Source organism: Cetorhinus maximus, chromosome 23 (genome assembly GCF_964194155.1).
Source record: "Cetorhinus maximus chromosome 23, sCetMax3.hap1.1, whole genome shotgun sequence".
NCBI lineage: Eukaryota > Metazoa > Chordata > Chondrichthyes > Lamniformes > Cetorhinidae > Cetorhinus > Cetorhinus maximus.
The window spans coordinates 29830976-29852680 of NC_135901.1; the positions used below are offsets into that span (position 1 = coordinate 29830976).

Sequence of the window (21705 nt, forward strand, 5' to 3'; positions counted from 1 at the left end):
AGTCTTTTTCACATTGGAGAGTCTGTTTCATCCAGGACCACGCAGCCCACTTTAATGGCAGCCCATCCGCCACCTTCAATACTCACTCCCTCCACCAGTGCAGTACAGTGGCTGCAGCGTGTACCATCTACAAGATGCGCTGCATTGACTCACCGAAGCTCCTTCAACATCACCTTCCAAACCCACTACTTCTACCATCTCGAATAGCAACAGACACATGGGAACAGCATCAATTGAGATTCCCAGCCGAGTGGCTCACCATCCTCACTTGGATCTCTATTGTTCAAGAAGAGAAGCGAGAGGAGTCGGCAGTTGAAGGGAAGCGCGAGAGGCGCCGGCAGTTGAAGGGAAGCGCGAGAGGAGCCGGCAGTTGAAGGGAAGCGCGAGAGGAGTCGGCAGTTGAAGGGAAGCGCGAGAGGAGCCGGCAGTTGAAGGGAAGCGCGAGAGGAGTCGGCAGTTGAAGGGAAGCGCGAGAGGAGTCGGCAGTTGAAGAGAAGCGCGAGAGGAGTCGGCAGTTGAAGGGAAGCGCGAGAGGAGCCGGCAGTTGAAGGGAAGCGCGAGAGGAGCCGGCAGTTGAAGGGAAGCCGGCAGTTGAAGAGAAGCGCGAGAGGAGTCGGCAGTTGAAGGGAAGCCGGCAGTTGAAGGGAAGCGCGAGAGGAGCCGGGAGTTGAAGAGAAGCGCGAAAGGAGCCGGCAGTTGAAGAGAAGCGCGAAAGGAGTCGGCAGTTGAAGGGAAGCGCGAGAGGAGTCGGCAGTTGAAGGGAAGCGCGAGAGGAGTCGGCAGTTGAAGGGAAGCGCGAGAGGAGTCGGCAGTTGAAGGGAAGCGCGAAAGGAGCCGGCAGTTGAAGAGAAGCGCGAGAGGAGTCGGCAGTTGAAGGGAAGCGCGAGAGGAGCCGGCAGTTGAAGAGAAGCGCGAGAGGAGCCGGCAGTTGAAGAGAAGCCGGCAGTTGAAGGGAAGCGCGAGAGGAGTCGGCAGTTGAAGGGAAGCCGGCAGTTGAAGGGAAGCGCGAGCGGAGCCGGGAGTTGAAGGGAAGCGCGAGAGGAGCCGGCAGTTGAAGGGAAGCGCGAGAGGAATCGGGAGTTGAAGAGTCACCAGCTGCAGATCCTGGAAGCCCGGGTTTCGGAGTTGAAGCGGCGGCTGGGAACACTGGAGCATCCGAGAGGTGGGGAGTATCATGAATAGAAGGTATAGAGAGGGGAATGGCCTCTCAGGGGTAAGCAGCAACAGGCAAATTCGTTACATTACGGTTGACTCTGCTGCACAGGGGAGGAGTAAAAAGTGTGGGAATGCAATAGTTATAGGGGATTCAATTGTAAGGGGAATAGATAGGCGTTTCTGTGGCCGCAAATGAGACTCCAGGATGGTATGTTGCCTCCCTGGCGCAAGGGTCAAGGATGTCTCAGAGCGGCTACAGGACATTCTGAAGGGGGAGGGTGAACAGCCAGTGGTCGTGGTACACATTGCTACAAACGACAGAGGTAAAATTCTAGAGTCCATAGTAAAAGATGTAATAGCTGCGCACGTGGAAAACAGTGGCAGAATCAGACAGAGTCAGCATGGATTTATGAAAGGGAAATCATGCTTGACAAAATTCCTGGAATTTTTCGAGGATGTAACCAGTAGAGTTGATGAGGGGGAGCCAGTGGATATGGTTTACTTGGACTTTCAGAAGGCTTTTGGCAAAGTCCTAAATAAGAGATTGGTGTGTAAAATTAAAGTGCATGGGATTGGGGGTCATGTATTGAGATGGATAGAAAACTGGTTGGCAGACAGGAAACAAAGAGTAGGAATAAACAGGTCTTTTTCCGAATGGCAGGCAGTGACTAGTGAGGTATCGCAGGGATCGGTCCTGGGACCCCAGCTATTCACAATATGTATTAATGATTTAGATGAGGGAATTAAAAGTAATGTCTGCAAATTTGCAGATGACAGAAAGCTGGGTGGGAGGGTGAGCTGTGAGGAGGATGTAGAGATGCTTCAGTGTGATTTGGACAAGCTGAGTGAGTGGGCAAATGCATGGCACATGCAGTATAATGTGGATAAATGTGAGGTTCTCCATTTTGGTAGCAAAAACAGGAAGGCAGATTATTATCTGAATGGCTATAAATTGAGAGAGGGGAATGTGCAACGAGACCTGGGTGTCCTTGTACACCAGTCGCTGAAGGTAAGCATGCAGGTGCAGCAGGCGCTAAAGAAGGCAAATGGTATGTTGGCTTTCATAGCCAGAGGGTTCAAGTACAGGAACAGGGATGTCTTGCTGCAATTATACAGGACCTTGGTGAGACCACACCTGGAATATTGTGTGCAGTTTTGGCCTCCTTACCTGAGGAAGGATGTTCTTGCTATAGAGGGAATGCAGCAAAGGTTTACCTGACTGATTCCTGGGATGGCGGGATTGACATATGAGGAGAGATTGAAACGATTAGGATTATATTCACTGGAGTTCAGAAGAACGAGGGGGAATCTCATAGAAACCTATAAAATTCTAACAGGACTAGACAGGGTAGATGCAGGAAAGATGTTCCCGATGGTGGGGGAGTTCAGAACCAGGGGTCACAGTCTGAGGATATGGGGTTGACCATTTAGGACTGAGATGAGGAGAAATTTCTTCACCCAGAGAGTGGTGAGCCTGTGGAATTCGTTACCACAGAAAGTAGTTGAGACCAAAACATTGTAAGTTTTTAAGGAGTTAGATATAGCTCTTGGGGTGAAAGGGCTCAAAGGGTATGGGGAGAAAGCGGGAGCAGGCTATTGACTTGGATGATCAGCCATGATCATAATGAATGGCGGAGCGGGCTCGAGGAGCCAAATGGCCTTCGTCTGCTCCTACTTTCGATGTAAAAAAAGGGATGAGGTCCTCAAAGCAGAATATAGGGAGTTAGGAAGTAAGTTGAAAAGTAGGACCTCAAAGGCAGTGATCTCAGGATTACTAACAGTGCCACGAGCTAGTCAGAGTAGAAATAGCAGGATATATCGGATGAATACATGGCTGAAGAGATGGTGTGGGGGGAGGGGGGTGGGTGGGTATCAGATTCCTGGGACATTGGGACCGGTTCTGGTCAATGTGGGACCAGTACAAACTGGCCAGGTTACACCTGGGCAGGACCGGGACTGATGTCCTAGGGGGAGAATTTGCCAGAGTGGCTGGGGAGGGTTTAAGCTAAAATGGCAGGGGGGTGGGAATCTATGCAAGGAGTCAGAGGAGGGGGAAACAAGGACATGAACAAAAGACAGAAAGGGGAATTAGAAAAGTGATAGGCAGAGAAATCAAGGGCAAGAATCAAACAGGGCCTCAGTGAAAACTAATGGGAATGGGACAAGTAATGTTAAAAAGACAAGCCTTAAGGCTTTGTGCCTTAACGCGAGGAGCATTCACAATAAAGTGGATGAATTAAACGTGCAAATAGATGTAAACAGGTATGGTATAGTCGGGATTACAGAGACATGGCTCCAGGGTGACCAGGGATGGGAACTGAACATCCAGGGGTATTCAGTATTTAGGAAGGACAGACAAAAAGGAAAAGGCAGTGGAGTTGCATTGCTGGTTAAAGAGGAAATTAACAAATAGTGAGGAAAGATATTAGCTCTGACCATGTGGAATCTATATGGGTAGAGCTGAGAAACACTAAGGGGCAAAAAAGGTTAGTGGGGGTTGTTTATAAACCCCCAATCTATAGTGGTGATGTTGGGAATGGCATTAAGCAGGAAATTAGAGATGCATGCAATAAAGGAACATCTGTAATTATGGGTGACTTTAATCTGCATATAGATTGGGCAAATCAAATTAGTAACAATACCGTAGAGGAAGAATTCCTGGAGTGTATACGGGATGGTTTCCTGGGCCAATACATTGAGGAACCAATGAGAGAACAGGCCGTCCTAGACTGGGTATTTTCTAATGAGAAAGGAATAATTGGCAATCAAGGTGTGCGAGGCTCCTTGGGGATGAGCGACCATAATATGATAGAATTCTTCATCAAGATGGAGAGTGACGTAGTTGATTCTGAGACTAGGGTCCTGAATCTGAATAAAGGAAACTACAATGGTATGAGGCGCAAGTTGGCTATGATGGATTGGGAAATGTTACTTAAAGGGATGAGCTCTGTCAGTCTCATACTCTCGCCTCTGAGTCTGAAGGTTATGGGTTCAAGTCCCCACTCCAGAGACTCGAGTCCCCCATAATCCAGGGCTGGGACTCTTTCAGTCTTCAGCTGCCAGGTTCCTAAAATATGGAATTCCCTCCCTTAACCCCTCCACTTCTCTCTCCTCCTTTTCGACTCTGCTTAAAACCTACCTTTTCTTCTCTCACATCAAGGTCTCAATAAACTGTGTCCCCAAAACAAAGCTGATTTATTTGGCATTTACCCAGAATATTAATTTCCAGCCCAGTTACAGGGGTTATTAAAATCAACAGAAACAAACCCCACCTGTCAGAATGAACATGGTTCAGTCCTGGTTGTGATTATCAGCAGCAATAACAACAGAATCCAGCCCCTGGAGTGAACAATGGACTCACTGGTGTATCAGGAGCTGGGATGAGCGAGTGAATCCATTCCCACACTTGGAACATTTAATCAGCCTCTCGCCAGTCTGAACCCACTGCTGGGCCAGCAGGCTGGATGACTGAGTGACTCCATTCCCACGTACAGAGCAGGTGAACGGCCTCTCCCCGGTGCGAGCTCCCTTATATGTAATTGAGCTGGATGAGGAAGTGAATCCCTTTCCTTCTCCTTCAATCTGACCCATACCGTCATGAGCTGCACCATGGGTAGAACAAGGAGGCAGGTCCCGAATCCACCCCAGCCTGAATGTGGATCGAGCCCCGTGCTCTTGGCACCAATCTGGTCCGCACCCACCATCCAAGCGACTGAGCCGACCAGCCCCCATCCGCCACAAGAAATGAGAGTTGCTGCTGAAACATACACTGTTAGGCGCAATTTACAGTCTGGAGCTATGGATAGTGATGGTTGCAGCTCCAATTTCTTTCCATCATGTGACTGAGCAGAAATCTCTCCCACTCTTACCACCTGCCAATGGTGTGTGAAGGTTTTACAATTTGATGTTAAACCTGTTTGGCTGCATCGTGAAGACATTTTCCTTGGCCATCAAGTCCTGGACTGGGACTTGAACCGGGAGCTTCAGGCTCAGAGGCAGGGACACTACCCACTGCTGCACAAGACCTCCCCCGGCACCCATTGCCCTCCTCAATATGTCACCCAGCTGTCTATATCTTTACAGAAAGAGAGTCATATTCTACTCGAAACATTAACTCCGTTTCTCTCTTTACAGATGATTCCAGGCCTGTTGAGTGTCTCCAGCACTTTCTGTTTCCATTTCAGTCGAAGTGTTTACACTCGAAACCCCTGTGTTGCTAAGGCGACGTCACAATCAAACCCAGTGACTACCCACATATACTTTGTGTCAGGGTGAGGTCACTGCGCCCCCCACTCCACTTTCCATCCCAGTCCCAGGAGTTTGGAGACTGGGCTTCGGCTGAGTAATGGCGGCCGTAACTCCCACAATCCCCCGCGCTGGGGACGCCGCTCTATCCGCCGCGTGGGCGGGCGGCCCGGGGCTGCGCATGTCCGAGCGGGAGGGTAAGTTGCGCATGTGCGGGGTAGAGCCTGTCCCTTTCCTTCATGCTGAGGGCTTCACCAATGGGAAAAGTTGGTGGACCGGACGGACTCTGGCCCTCCAGCCAATCAGAGTGCCGGCTTTGTCTGAATGAAGATTGAGCTTCACGCAGACTAAAACTTCCTCCTGTGTCCAACATCTGTGAGTAAAACACTTTCTTTTCTCCCCCTTTCCATTTCTTTTCTCATTCTGGGGGGAAATTGTTGCCTTGCAGGAACTGAAGGGAAAGGAAGTGAATCCAGGGAGGGTGCAGACTCTGGAAAGGTTGGCCCAGGTTTCTCTCTCTCTTAAAGACATTGACATCCTTTGCTCCCTCAGCTTGACACATTTATTTGTCTGGCTAAAAGGATGGTCTCTTTCCTCATGTTCACAATGAAAGGGGTGGTTTCCCCAGGAGATGGCTGACATTTAAGGGGACAGAAAATTAATATAGGACAGAGACATGTCTAAGATAAAAGCAAAATACTGCCGTTGCTGGAAATCTGAAACAAAAACAGAAAATGATGGAAAAGCTCAGCACGTCTAACAGCCTCTGTGGAGAGAAAAAAAACAGAGTAAACGTTTCGAGTCCTTTTGACCCTTTCGATATGTCTAATGTTATATGGTATATATTAGATATATTATTTATGGTTCTGTAATGAGATACATTTTATTATTTCTAGTCCTGTAATATAGTACTGTAACTGGGTTATATATTTTCAGTCATAGAGTCATTACGGCACAGGAAGAGTCCATCCGGCAACTGAATCTATGCTGACTCTCTGTAGAGCAATACGGTCAGTCCCATTCCCCCTCTATTTCCTTGATCGCCTGCGTATTTCCTTCAAGTTTATTTCCTTCAAGTGTCAAAAAGTTTGATTTTGGAATCATTGATTGTCTCTGCTTCCACCATCCTCGTAGGCCACGAGTTCGAAGTCATGACCGCCTGCTCCCTCACACTGACCCTGTGTCTTAACCAAGTGATACTCTCCCAATGATGATGCAGGAAGATTTTCAGATCTCTGTGTCCAGGGGAACAAGCAATCAGCATTGATCTGTCGAGCAGCATGAATCAGCACCTTCAGGAGAATTGGGAGGGTGTATATTAGGTACAGCAGAGTGAGAATGGAAGGAGTGTGTGTGTGATGGAGATTTACAGCTTTTTGGGGAACAATAGGGGAAAGAATGTTGCACAGAAACTAGAATTGCTTTTCTGAATTTCTATCCTGTACTGAGAGTGATGACTTTTGTAATCTCCTTTTATAGTAGATAAGAAGAGGAGTATTTTCAGAGAGAAGTTTCACACAAAACATCACGTTAAGATCTGACAGCGTCACTTAATTCATGGGAACCGAACATCATCAGCCTTTGAATCAAGAAGGAGAAACGTTTGTCTGTTCTGTCCACTTTGAAAGGTCTTAAACATCAGTGTGACTGGATAAGCACCGAGACGCCACACACCCCAGTTGGAGTGTTCCAGTGCACTGACTGTGGAAGGAGATTTAACCAGTCACAAAGTCTGAAAAAACATCACCATTCACAGCGGGAAGAAACTGTACACGTGTCCTGTGTGTGAACAACGCTACAACAGATTGTCAAACCTGGAAAGACACACGGACAGGCGCACCATGGAGAAACCATGGAAATGTAGGGACTGTGGGAAGGGATTCAAGTACCCATCCAAGCTGAAAACTCATCAACGCAGTCACACCAGGGAGAGGCCATTCATCTGCTCTGAGTGTGGGAAAGGATTCAGTGATTCATCTGCCCTGCGGAGGCACTGGCAAGTTCACTCTGGGGAGCGGCCATTCATCTGCTCTGCGTATGGGAAGGGATTCACTCAGTTATCCATCCTGCTGACACACCAGCGAGTTCACAGCGGGGAGAGGCCGTTCACCTGCTCTGAGTGTGGGAAGGGATTCAGAGATTCATCCCACCTGCTGACACATCAGCGAGTTCACACGGGGAAAAGGCCTTTCACCTGCTCTGAGTGTGCAATGGGATTCAAGCAGTTTTCCCACCTCCTACGACACCATGTCACTCACACGAATGAGAGACCGTTTAAATGCTCAGACTGTGGAAGTGGCTTCAAAAGCTCTAGGGAACTAGAGAGCCACCAGCACATTCACACTGAGGAGAGACCTTTCATCTGCTCTGAGTGTGGGAAGGGATTCAGTGAATCATCCGGCCTGCTGAGACACCAGCGAGTTCACACCACGGAGAGACCATTCACTTGCTCCGTGTGTGCGAAGGGATTCAGTGATTCATCCGGCCTGCTAAGACACCAGCGAGTTCACACCGGGGAGAGGCCGTTCACCTGTTCTGAGTGTGGGAAGGGATTTAATCAGTTATCCAACCTGCTGAGACACCAGCAAGTTCACAAGTGATTCCAGGGGTTGGATTTTGCTGTTATTGCTACTGTTAATCACATCCAGGACTGAACCATGTTCATTCTGACACTTGGTGAAGTGGGAGTTTCGGAGGGTTTCTTTCTGCTGGACTGGCCGGCCTCACAACTTTGCTTCCAGTGGGCTGATGCTCTTTGAGCCTGGGAGTGCACATTTCCACTGAAATGATCTACAAAACCTGATGAAGGACATTTGTTTTATCCTGGAGAGTAAATTATGTTTTTCCTACCACTACAGGTAGATCTAAAATAAATACCTTTGTCTCTGTTCCATTGAGTCTACAGCATAGGGCCAGGCTAATCGTCTCAATTGGTCTCTGTCAGTATTTATGCTCCTCATGAGCCTCCACCCTGCCCACTTCATCTCCCCCCGCCATCAGCATATCCTTCTATTCCTTTCTCCCTCATGTATGTATCTAGCTTCCCCTTAAATGTATTCATGCTATTCACCTCAACCACTCGCTGTGGTATTGAGTTCCACATTCTCACCACTCGCTGGGTAAAGAGGTTTCTCATGAAACCCCTATTGGATTATTGAACCCCTTCATCATCTTAAAGACTTCCATCAGGTCACCCTTCAGTCTTCTCTTTGCTGGAGAAAAGCAGCCCCAGCCTTTCCTGAGGATTAAATGCTCTCAGTTCTGGTATTATTCTTGTGAATCTTTGTTGCCCCTTCTCCAATGCCTCTATTTCCTTTTTCTAAATGGAGATCACATATGTTGACAGTACTCCCAGTGTAGTCTAACCATGGTTCGAAACAAGTTGAATATAACCTCCCTGCTTTTCAATTCTATCTCTCTAGAATGTGGCCCTAAACCTGGGCCCCACACTTTAGGAAAGATGTGAAGTTCTTAGAGAGGGTGCAGAGGAGATTGACAAGAATGGCCCCAGGGATGAGGGACTTCAGTTAGTTGAAGAGACTGGAGCAGTTGAAATTGTTCTTTTTAGATCACAGATTCATTCGAGTAGAGAAGGAGTCCATTCAGCCCATCGTGTCAATGCCGGCTCACTGCAGAGCAAACTAGTCAGTTCCATTTCCGTGTTCTATCCCTGTTGCCCTGAAAATGTATTTCCCACAACTGCCCATCCAGTTTCCTTTTGAAACCATTCACTGTCTATGCTTCCACCCATCTCGCAGACAGCGAGTTCCATGTCATCACCACTCACTGTGTGAAAACGTTCCTCCTAATTTCACCCCCCAATATCTTTTCATTTTCATTCTTTCATGGGATGTGGGTGTCACTGGCTGGGCCAGCACTTGTTGCCCCTCCCTAACTGCCCTTTGAGAAAGTGGTGTTGAGCTGTCTTCTTGAACCGCTGCAGTCCATGTGGTGTAGGTATACCCACAGTGCAGTTACGGAGGGAGTTCCAGGATTTGACCCAGTGCCAGTGAGGGAACAGTGATGTAGATATATCTCCTGTACAAAACCTGTGTCCCCCTCGTCCTTGTACCATCAGCTGATGGGAACATCTTTTCTTTGTCCACCTTATCTAAACCTGTCATAATCTTGTACACCTCTATCAAATCTCCCCTCAATCTCCTTTGCTCCAAGGGGAACAACCCCAGCTTCTCCAACCTAACCTTGTGGTTAAAATCCCTCATCCCTGGAACCATTCTGGTAAATCTCCTCTCCACCCTCTCAGGGACCCTCACATCCTTCCTAAAGTGTGGTGACCAGAACTGGTCTCAATACTCTAGTTGTGGCCTAACCAGAGCTTTATAAAAGTTCAGCATAACTTCCCTGCTTTTGTTCTGAAGCCCAAGATCCCACGTGCTTTGCTAATTCTTCTCTCACTCTGTCCTACCACCTTCAATGATCTCTGCACATGAACCCCCAGGTCCCTCTGCCCCTGCTCACTCTTTAGAACTGTTCCATTAAGTCTATATTTCCTCTCCCTATCCCCTCTGCCAAATCACATCACCTCACACTTCTCTGTATTAAATTCCATCTGCCACTTTAGAGAATGTTGAGGGGAGATTTAAGTGTTAAACTAAACACACAGAGAAGAGGAGGCACTGCTTTCTTTAATATGTCACCCACAATTGAAGATGATCCCCTCCCTTTCAATGCACATGAGGCCCATAGAGCACAGAAGGAGGCCATTCGGCACATCGTACTCCTGCAGGCTCTTTGAAAGAGCTGTCCAATTAATCCCTTCGCCCTGTAATTTTCTTTTCCTTTCAAAAATCTGTCCCATTCCCTTCTGAAATATACAGTTGAATTTGCTTCCAGCGCGTTTTCAGGCAGTGAATTCCAAATCACAACAACTCGCTGTGATTTTTAAAACAAAAAAATCCTCAGCTTGGATGTGGTGTGTTTGAATTTTCAAAAAGCGTTTGGAAAGGTGTCAAACAGCAGGTTTATACACAAAATGAGCTCTCAATCTCTGTGAATGATTTCGATAAGGAACCGAGTGTAATATCTCCAAGTTTGCTAACAATTAAACAAGGACTTGCATTTCTATAGCGCCTTTCACAACCACAGGACGTCCCAAAGCGCTTTACAGCCAATGAAGTACTTTTGAGGTGTAGTCACTGTTGTAATGTAGGAAACGCGGCAGCCAATTTACACACAGCAAGATCCCACAAACAGCAATGTGATCATGAGCAGATGATTTGTTTTTAGTGATGTCGATTGAGGGATGGATATTGATCAGGACACTGGTGATAACTCCCCTGCTCTTCTTCGAAATAGTGGCTGTGAGATCTTTTACATCCACCTGAGAGGGCAGATGGGGCTGGCAGTTTAACATCTCATTCAAGAGAAGGTTGCACTGACAATGCAGCACACCCCCAGTGCTGGCACTGGGAATGTGGGCTTTGATTTTTGTCCTCAGGTCCCGGGTGTAGGATTTGAACCCACAGCCTCCTGACCCAGAGATGAGAGTATTACCCACTGAGCCACGGCTGACACTATAGACAATACAAAGTTAGAAACGGAAAGTTACCCTTTGCCTCCAGCGTCTAAATCTAATAATAACAACCCCAGTATAAATAACAAGTGTTTGAGTGACAAATGTTGAAGTATTGCTTTAGAGCCACAAGTTTCAACTTCCCATTTGAGCTTCCAGCACCTTTCTGTCTCTCTATTGCTCATGTCAATGACAGCCAGGCGACGGAGCTGAGGGCTGAATTTAGCTGAGAATAACAGGGCCTGTGCCCCAGTTGGGAAACTGCCATGGGCGTCACATTGATAGAGAGACAGGAAGGTGCTAAGGACTGACTGGTAAATGGGCCTCCAACCAATCGGGGCACAGGAGGGGGTGACCGGGGCTGATGGTGACCCGACCCCCGGGGTTCAGTGCCCCTGGGTCCAAAGCGGGGAGTCACGGGAACAGGGTACAGAGGAGCCGAAGAGAAACCATTTGGGTCCAGAACATTGTGCCCATCCTTTTACACTGGTTGTCTTCGATCCTCAAGTCATTTCCTGTTTATTAACCACATTCTGTTTCATTAATAAACTTTTATCAGTAAAAATATTTGATTTTTCTGGACTTTTCATGATTAGATTTATTCACTTTAGGGAAAGTGGGTGAGAGGAGTTGGCAGGTTCTTTAACAGAAAGTGAGTCCCTCTAAGATAATTGGCAAAGGAGCCAGAGGGGGAGATGAGATTTTATTTTTGACACAGTGATGTTAGAAAATGGGGTTCAGGGAGTCAATTAATCATTTATCCCATTTTCCCAAACTTTGAAATGATTCACAGTGATAACCCTTATTGGTGACAGTGGTTAGATTTTATTCAGTATAAATAAGACCTGACACATGCTCATGTCTGAGCAGTAGTATCAAAGTGCAGCAGCATTACCATTACACTCTGGGTAGATGCACCATCTCCACGTAAATGCTCCCTGGTCTGCCCCAGATGCCATGGCACCAGTCAATGCAATATGTAAAACTTCTACAAATCTCTGTGTTCGGGGAATTCCTTCTGATACTTTTTTACATCACAAAGTCTATGGAGTCTGATTTTACCCAATCATTGCTGAGCTAATATTTGAACGGACCAATTGCAAACCTGTCATTGAACCATCTGTACCCACCCAAGCCACGTCAAACTCTCAAACAATTGGCTTCCCATGCTCCGTCCCCAGTACATGGAGTCAGCATTCCAAACTACAATTTCCCTTCTTGTCACCTGTCTACCATCCTCACCCAGAGAATAATCATAACAGGAATAAAAACAGAAGTGTAACAATCAAATTAAAAATAAATGCACAGCCAGTCATAGTTTTTATTTAGTGTTTACTAATTAGCAAGAAAACCCGAAGTACGGGGTCCCCCAGGATTCCTACAGTCCACACCTTGAGGGGGAGGAGAACTCTCTCTTCGACCCCTCACTCAATTTCACTCCGTTATTTTCCAGTTCTGTTCTGGTCCCGCCTGGGGTAACATCTACTCGATCTTTTCTTCTCCTGAAGGAGCGCTGTGAGTTCTAGGCTACTCGTGTGCTTGCACAGGAACAGGAGAGTGAGCACATCCTGAGTGGGGCACAGCCAGAGTGGGTATTCGGAATTTGGTGCAAAGCGGGAATTGAACTGGTAAGTCTTTCTCTTTAATTTTTGTAAGTTCAATAGTCTAGTTAAAAGGTTGGTAAGGTAGCTGACTCAACTGACTGTGCGACAGTTAACTGTCAATCACCTAAAGCCTGATTAGGGCCTAAGTAGGGGTTAATTACTATTTGAAGCTTAACCAATGGTGAGTCAAGTCAGCTCTATTTAAGAAAGGGACTATCTAGAAGCACGCTACAGTGTGCTTGCACTGGAACAGGAGAGTGAGCACATCCTAAGTGGGGCAAAGCGAGAGTGGGTATTCAGAAGTTGGTGCAAAGCGAGAATTCGGTGCACAAGGGACGAGGTGTTCTTTGCATTTTTTCCTTGCTATCCAACTTCTTAAATCTACAGAGCATGCTGCAGCAGGAGAGGCTACAAGGGAAAGGAACCACTGGTAAGTAGTGGGTAAAGTATTTACTACTTTAATCGCTTATAGTTTAAGGTCTTTTTGTGGTTTACAGTTTGTATACTGTACAGTAACGAGGATCAGGAAAGAAGGGCCCTAGAGTAATTGACTTAAAAGGTTTAATTTAAAGGGATAAGTCATGGCATGTGGGAAGCCGGGGACATTTCCAGCGCCCAGGACAAGCATGTGTGCAGGAAGTATGCCCAGCTGCAGCTCCTGGAAGCTAGGGTTTCAGAGCTGGAATGGCAGCTGGGGACACTGTGGAGCATCCGCGAGTCTGAGAGCATCGTGGATAGCACGTTTAGAGAGGTGGTCACACCGCAGATGAAGGGACTTGAGGAAGGAAGGGAATGGGTGACCACCAGGCAGTCCAAGAGAAACAGGCAGGTGGTTCAGGAGTCCCTTGGGATTCCGCTCGCAAATCGGTATTCCATTTTGGAGGCTGATGAAGGCGCTGGTTCCTCCAGGGAGTGCAGACAGAGCCAAGCTTCTGGCACCATAAGCAGCCTGTCTGTACAGGAGGGGAGGAAGGGAGGAAGAGCAATAGTAATAGGGGATTCTATAGTCAGGTGAACAGATAGGCGCTACTGTGGCCGTCAACGTGACTCCGGGATGGTATGTTGCCTCCCTGGTGCCAGGGTCCGGGATGTCACTGAACGGCTGCAGGGCATCCTGAAGAGGGAGGGTGATAAGGCAGAGGTCATGGTACATGTTGGTACCAATGACATAGGTAGAAAGAGGGATGAGGCATCAAGAATTCAGGGAGTTAGGCAGTAGACTAAAAAGCAAGACCTCTCGGCTTGTAATCTCTGGATTACTCCCAGTGCCACGTGCTAGTGAGCTCAGAAATAGGAGAATAGCACAGATGAATACATGGCTTAAGATTTGGTGCAGGAGGGAGGGTTTTAGATTCCTGGATCACTGGGACCGTTTCTGGGGAAGGTGGGACCTCTACAAGCGGGACAGTCTGCATCTGAACCAGAGTGGGACTAACATCCTTGCGGGCGGGTTTGCTAGTGCTGTTGGGAGGAGTTTAAACTAATTCGGCAGGGGGAGGGGTCACAGAATGTGAGTAGAATAGGGACACATCATAATACAGTAACACAATCAAGTCAGAGGGAGTACAGCTGCAATAAGCTTCAAGGGAGTAAGGCAAGGCTGGGTGGCCTCTACTTTAATGCCAGGAGTATTACAGGTAAAATGGATGAGTTAAGGGTGAGGATTAACATGTGGAATTGTGATATAGTAGCCATCACTGAGATGTGGTTAAGGGAAGGGCAGGATTGGCAGCTCAACATTCCGGGATATAGATTCTTCAGGCGAGATGGGAGGGGGTAAAAGAGGAGGAGGCGTTGCATTATTAGTTGAGGAGTCCGTTACTGCAGTAAGGAGAGATGATATCTTGGAGGGGGCATTGACTGAAGCTTTGTGGGTAGAGCTTAGGAATAAAAAAGGGGCAACCACATTATTAGGTGTTTATTCTAGACCCCCAGATAGTCAATGGGAAATTGAGGAGCAAATATGTGCATAATTTGTGAAGGTGTGTAAAAACAATAACAAAAGGGTAAGTATATTAGGTGATTTCAACTTTCCCAACATTAATTGGGATAGACATGGTGTTAAGGGCTTGGATGGAGTGGATTTCTTGAAATGTGTACAGGAGAACTTTTTAGGTCAATATGTAGAGGGTCCAACAAAGGACGGTGCATTGCTGGACCTAATTCTGGGGAATGAAGCCGGACAGGTGGCTGAGGTGATGGTGGGTGAGCATTTTAGTGATAGTGACCACAACATGGTACAGTTTAAGTTTGTTATGGACAAAGAAATCGACAAGTTGGAAAAAAATGTTTTGGATTGGGAGAGAGTGGATTTTAGTAAAATAAGGCAGGATCTGGCCAAGGTAGACTGGGAACAGTTACTTGTGGGGAAATCTACAGAGGAACAGTGGGGGTGTTCAAAAAGGAAATGGGGAGGGTACAGGCTCAATATGTTCCCTCTAGGGTGATAGGAAGGAGTAACAAGCCCAGAGAACCATGGATGACCAGAGATATTCAGGTTACGATGAGAAGGAAAAGAGAGGCTTTTAGCAGGTACAAGGGAAACAAATCAGCAGAGGCATTAGTGGAGTACAGACAGTGCAGGGTGGAGCTTAAGAAAGCAATTAGGAGAGCAAAGAGGGGATATGAGAAAGCTCTGGCTGGTAAAAGTAGGGAAAATCCCAAGATATTCTATAAGTATATAAATGGGAAGATAACCAGGGAAAGAATAGGGCCCATAAGGGACCAAGGGGGAAATCTATGGGTTGAGCCAGAGGACATCGCTAGAGTGTGGAATGAATACTTCACATCCATTTTCACCCAAGAGAATGAGGATGAAGGTATCGAACTCGGGGAGGGAGACTGCAAGGTTCTTAAGCAAATTGATATAGGGAGTGACAAGGTATTGGAGGTGTTGGCAGGCTTAAAAGTGGACAAATCTCCAGGTCCGGATGATTTGTGTTCCAGACTGCTGAGGGAGGCAAGGGAGGAGATTGCAGGGGCTCTGACCCAAATTTTTAATTCCTCTCTGGCCATGGGGGAGGTGCCGGAGGACTGGAGAACAGCTAATGTGGTTCCGCTATTTAAGAAGGGTTGTAGAGATAAGCCAGGGAACTACAGGCCAGTGAGTCTCACGTCAGTGGTCGGGAAACTATTGGAGAAATTTCTGAAGGAGAGTATCTATCTCCACTTGGAGAGGTAAGGTTTGATCAGGGATAGTCAGCATGGCTTTGTCAGAGGGAGGTCATGCTGAACAAATTTGATTGAATTTTTTGAGGAGGTGACCAGGTGTGTAGATGAGGGTAGTGCAGTTGATGTAGTTTATATGGATTTCAGCAAAGCCTTTGACAAGGTCCCACATGGGAGACTTATAAAGAAGGCAAAGGCACATGGGATACAGGGTAATTTGATAAGGTGGATTCAAAATTGGCTTAGTTGTAGGAGGCAGAGGGTGATGACAGAAGGATGCTTTAGTGACTGGAAGCCAGTGTCCAGTGGCGTACCACAGGGATCTGTGCTCGGTCCCCAATTATTTGTCATTTATATAAATGACATAGATGACTATGTAGGGGGTAGGATTAAGTTTGCGGATGACACAAAGATTTGCCGGGTGGTTAACAGTGAGGTTGAGTGTCTTGAGCTACAGGAAGATATAGACGGGATGGTCAAATGGGCAGATAAGTGGCGGATGGAATTTAACCCTGAAAAGTGTGAGCTGATACACTTTGGAAGGTGTAATTTGACAAGGAAGTATTCAATGAACAGCATGGCACTAGGAAGTTCTGAGGAACAAAGGGACCTTGGCATGTGTGTCCATAGATCTCTGAAGGCAGAGGGGCATGTTAGTGGGGTGGTGAAAAAGGCATATGGGACACTTGCCTTTATAAATCGAAGCATAGATTACAAAGGTAGGGAGGTCATGTTGGAGTTGTATAGAACCTAGGTGAGGCCACAGCTGGAGTACTGTGTGCAGTTCTGGGGAGTCGCCACATTATAGGAAGGATGTGATTGCACTGGAGGGGGTGCAGAGGAGATCCACCAGGATGTTGCCTGGGATGAAACATTTAAGTTATGAAGAGAGGTTGGATAGATTTGAGTTGTTTTCGTTGGAGCAGAGAAGACTGAGGGGCGACCTGTTCGAGGTGTACAAGATTATGAGGGGCATGGACAGGGTGGATAGGGAGCAGCTGTTCCCCTTAGTTGAAGGGTCAGTCACAAGGGGGCATAAGTTCAAGGTGAGGGGCAGGAGGTTTAGGGGGGATGTGAGGAAAACCTTTTTTACCCAGAGGGTGGTGACGGTCTGGAATGCACTGCCTGGGAGGGTGGTGGAGGCGGGTTGCCTCACATCCTTTAAAAAGTACCTGGATAAGCACTTGGCACATCATAACATTCAAGGCTATGGGCCAAGTGCTGGTAAATGGGATTAGGTAGGTAGGTCAGGTGTTTCTCACATGTCGGTGCAGACTTGATGGGCCGAAGGGCCTCTTCTGCACTGTGATTCTGTGATAGTACATCAGGACATATGCTTCAAGCAACAGATCAAGCATGGATGTAAAAGATTCTCCAGCTCTCTCCTTACCCCTGTCCAACTTGTGGACAGTTCGCACTCAGTATTATTTCTCCGATGCCCTTAATTGACCCAATCCAAATGTTGATCTCTGTTAGTTCAATTTTAGTCACTTTTTGACCATGATCAGTGTGTTTAATTCTGTGTTTTAAAGTCAGTTTCTCTCTGGAGTATGTGTCAATGCTTTGATGATGTCAAAATATTGTCTCATTCTCTTGGTCACATTCACCATTTCATGTCATGTTGTTTGTCAAGTAGCTGTGTATGTTTGGGACCCGTTCCTCAGTCCACTTTACCATGAATTTACGCGTCCTATTGTCTTCACATGTAACAAATCACATCTGCACACTCACACCGGTATCCCAATGTCAGGCCACATATTCAGGTGTGCTTATCAAAAGACCAATGTGAGTGTCTGTCTTTGCTTATCGTTATCGTCCTGATATTTCAGGTGGTGGCCAGGCTGTCAAATGTGGTTTTCTTTAAAACAAAATTCATAGGTAAGGATGTAAATATCTCCCAGAGAAATCTATCAACTTATTCATCTCATCTACACCTCCCTGACTTTCACTAGAATGTAGGTGGATACCAGATTGATACATTCCACTGATCACCCGGGTGAGTTACTCCAATTCGTTTACTGTCCAATACAATATATTCATCATATCTTTAAAACAGAAATCAAACATTCCCAATTGATTTCAGGCATTAACATATTGTTTTATTTATTTTAGACGTCAGGCTGGGGTTGTTTTCCTTGAATCTGGGAGGTTGAGGGGAGTTTTGATAGAGGTGTACAAGGTTATGACAGGTGGACAAAGAAAAGCTGTTCCTATTCGCTGATGGTACAAGGAGGAGAGGCACACAGATTTAAGGTTTTGGGCAGGAGATGCGGGGAGGATGTGAGGAGGAATATTTTTACACAGCGAGCGGTAATGACCTGGAACACGCTGACGATGAGGGGCAGGGTGGGAAGCAGAGACGATGAACAATTTCAAAAGGCAATTGGATGGACACTTGAGGGAAATAAACTTTCAGGGATTCAGTGATAGAATGGGGGAATGGGACTGACTAGAATGCTCTACAGAGAACCAGCATGGACTTGATGGGCTGAATAGTCTCCTTGTATATCTTAATGACTCCATGATTCAAAGACAAAAAATTCAGCTGCTCCAGTCTCTCCAACTAACTGAAGTCCCTCATTCCTGATGCCATTGTCATAAATCTCCTCTGCACCCTCTGGAAGAACTTCAGATCTTTCCTAAAATGTGGGGGCCAGATACAGTCAGCACATTTAAAGGGTCTCTCATTGGTGTGAGTGACATGGTGTGTCAGCAGGCTGGATGACTGAGGGAATCGCGGCCCACACACGGTGCAGATGAATGGCCTCTCTCCAGTGTGAACTCGCTGATGTGACAACAGGTGGGACAATCATGTGAATACCTTCCCATGCTCCGAGCAGGTGAATGGCCTCTTCCCACTGTGAGCTCGCTGGCATCTCAGTAGGCTGGATAAATAAGCAAATCCCTTCTCACACTGGAGCAGGTGAATGGCCTCTCCCCAGTGTGAACTCGCTGGTGCATCTGCAGTTTGGACAACTGAATGAATCCTTTCCCACACTCGGAGCAGGTGAATGGCCTCCCCATGGTGTGCAGTCGCTGGTGTTCCTGCAGGTTGGATTAACTTCTCAACCTCTTTCTGCGGTGAGAGCAGCTGAACGGTCTTTCCTCAGTGTGAAAACGCTGGTGGAACATCAGTTCCCGAGAGCTTTTGAACCGACTCCCACAGTCAGAACATTTAAAGGGTCTCTCATCAGTGTGAGTGACATGGTGTCTCAGCAGGCTCGATGACTGAGTGAATCGTTTCCCACAAATGGTGCAAATGAACAGACTCTCCCTGGTGTGAACTCGCTGGTGTATCCGCAAGTGGGACGACTGAGTGAATCCCTTCCCACAGTCAGAGCAGGTGAATGGTCTCTCCCCGGTGTGAACTCGCTGGTGTCTCATCAGGTGGGATGAATGAGTGAATCCCTTCCCACACATGGAGCAGGTGAACGGCCTCTCTCCAGTGTGGCTGCGTCGATGAATTTCAAGCTTTGATGGGGATATGAATCCCTTCCCACAGTCCCCACATTTCCACAGTTTCTCCATTGTGTGGGTGTCCTTAGGTTGCCCCAGATTCAATGATCAACTGAACAGTCCACACACAGAGCATGTGTACAGTCCCTCCCGTGATGTTTTATAAGGCTGCGTAACTGGTCAAAGCTCTTTCCACAGTCAGTGCACTGGAACACTCTCACTCGGATGTGTCTGTCTCAGTGCATTTCCAATAACACTGATTTCAAAACCGTCTGAAGCAGACAGAACAGACAAACATTTCTCCTCGATTCAAAGGCCATTGATATTCAGCTCCTGATGAATTGAGTGACTCTGTCAGATTTTGATGTGACATTTGATTTGAGATTTCTGTCTGCAAATCCTCCACTTCTAATATTCTGTAAAAGGAGTTTACAAAAGTCATCACTGTCAGTCCATTATCGAAATTCAGAACAGACAATTCTAGTTTCTATGGAACTTTCTTTCCTCTCTCACCCAAAAGCTGTAAACCTGTCCCACACACTCTCCCTCCATTCCTACTCTGCTGTACCTAATATACACCCTCCCAATAATCCTGAAGGTGTCAATTCATGCTGTTTGATTGATCCATGCTCAGTGGTTCCAGTGCAGGACACAAAGTCCTGAAAATCTACCTGCAGGCTGCGAGACCTGGAACTCACTGACTGGTGGAGGCAGAGATGATCAACGATTTCAAAAAGAAATTGAGTGATAACTTGAAGGAAATAAACATGCAAGGGAATGGGGATATAGAAAGGGAATAGGACTGACTGGATTGCTCGACAGAGAGTCGACAGGGACTTGAGTTGCTGAATGGACTCCTGTATTAGTAATGAATCTATGGCTGGAAATAAATAACCTAGCTACAGTAATATATTACAGGACAAGAAAAAATAATAAATGTATTTTATTAGATAACCAGAAATAATACATTTAATATGAACTATTAAACAACACTGGACTCTGAACATTAGCAAAGAGACCATCATTTTCGCAAGAAAAATAAATGTGCCAAGCTGAGGGAGCAAAGGATGTCAATGTCTTTAAGAGAGAGAGACCTGGGCCAACCTTTCCATAGTCTGCACCCTCCCTGGATTCACTTCCTTTCCCCTCAGTTCCTGCAAGTCAACAATTTGCCCCCAGAATGAGAAACGAAATGGAAAGGGGGAGAAAAGAAACTGTTTTACTCACAGATGTTGGACACAGGAGGAAGTTTTAGTCTGAAGCTCATTGTCCAACTTCCGCATTGTGACGTCCACAATGGGACCCTGCCTGAATCAGCCAATAGGAATCACTCTGCTCCGCGGTGACGTCCTCGGGTCCCAGTTTGCAGGCCAGGCATGCGGACACGGGAGCCCCGCCCCTACCCTTTGTTCCCCCACCACCTCCAGCCAAGGTTTCCAGGCAACCGGCTGACGGCTCCGGCCAGAGCGAGAAGCCGCTCGAAGAACTCGGGAGAGGAGAAGCTGCGCATGTGTGGGGGAGAGCCCGCCCCTTCCCTTCTTGCTGAGGAGCTGGCCAATGGGAAGAGTTGGAGGACCGGAAGGACTCTTGTCCTCCAGCCAATCAGAGCGCGGGCTTTGTGTGAATGAAGATTGAGCTTCACACAAACTAAAACTTCCTCCTGTGTCCAACATCTGTGAGTAAAACACTTTCTTTTCTCCCCCTTTCCATTTCTTTTCTCATTCTGGGGGGAAACTGTTGACTTGCAGGAACTGAAGGGAAAGGAAGTGAATCCAGTGAGGGTGCAGACTCTGGAAAGGTTGGCCCAGGTCTCTCTCTCTTTATTTTAAAGACATTGACATCCTTTGCTCCCTCAGCTTGACACATTTATTTGACTGGCTAAAATGATGGTCTCTTTCCTAATGTTCACAATTAAAGGGGTGGTTTCCCCAGGAGATGGCTGACATTTAAGGGTCCAGTAAATTAATATAGGACAGAGATATGTCTATAGTATAGTATAGGACTGTAGCTGTGTATGTATTTCCAGTTATAGGGTCATTACGGCACAGAAGGAGTTAATTCGGCGACTCAAGTCCATTCTGACTCTCTGTGGAAGAATCCAGTCAGTCCCATTCCCCTTCGATATCCCCGTTCACTTGCAAGTGTATTTCTATCAAGTGTCCATCGAATTTCATTCTGAAATCAATGATCATCTCCAGTTCCACCATCCACAGATGCACTGAATTTCAGGTCATGATCACTCACTCCTAAATACTGTTGTTTCTTGCATCCCCCCATACCTCTAATCATGCAATGCATATTATATTATATTACAACATTTGTACTCCTGTAATGTGTTCATGCATATGGCTCACAGCTCTGTTTGCTGGACTGACAGTGCTGAACATGCATCTGTCAATCGGGATGAATTTGCACCTTCAGGAGAATTGGGAGGTTGTATATTAGGTACAGCAGTGTGAGATTGGAGGGAGAATGTGTGGGACAGAGATTTACAGGTTTTGGGGAACAGGAGAGGAAAGAATGTTCCATAGAAATTAGAATTGT

General features: G+C 46.8%; 2 protein-coding genes and 1 pseudogene across 6 annotated transcripts in view; 1 reads left to right on the forward strand and 2 right to left on the reverse strand.

Annotated features, from left to right (window-relative positions):
- LOC144697263 (uncharacterized) overlaps nt 1–21705 on the reverse strand; it is a 330696-nt gene that overhangs the window by 30443 nt on the left and 278548 nt on the right. The window lies entirely within an intron of this gene.
- LOC144697287 (uncharacterized) overlaps nt 17520–21705 on the reverse strand; it is a 685032-nt gene continuing 680846 nt past the window's right edge. Inside the window, exons 2-3 of one of the 4 annotated variants that reach the window (XM_078569242.1) lie at nt 20389–20465; nt 17520–19577 (exon numbers count right to left, since the gene is read on the reverse strand). In XM_078569242.1, coding sequence (XP_078425368.1) covers nt 18763–19233 — 471 coding nt within the window. In that variant the 5' untranslated portion in view covers nt 19234–19577; nt 20389–20465 and the 3' untranslated portion in view covers nt 17520–18762. Of the gene's footprint in view, nt 19578–20265; nt 20313–20388; nt 20560–21705 lie in introns of those variants that run through there. The other 3 variants (XM_078569240.1, XM_078569243.1, XM_078569241.1) reach the window with 3 other exon arrangements.
- The window catches only part of LOC144697957 (uncharacterized), a 375283-nt pseudogene continuing 374165 nt past the window's right edge, over nt 20588–21705 (forward strand). Inside the window, exon 1 of the transcript XR_013580441.1 lies at nt 20588–20836. The product of XR_013580441.1 is annotated as an uncharacterized LOC144697957 (transcript). The remainder of the gene's footprint in view (nt 20837–21705) is intronic.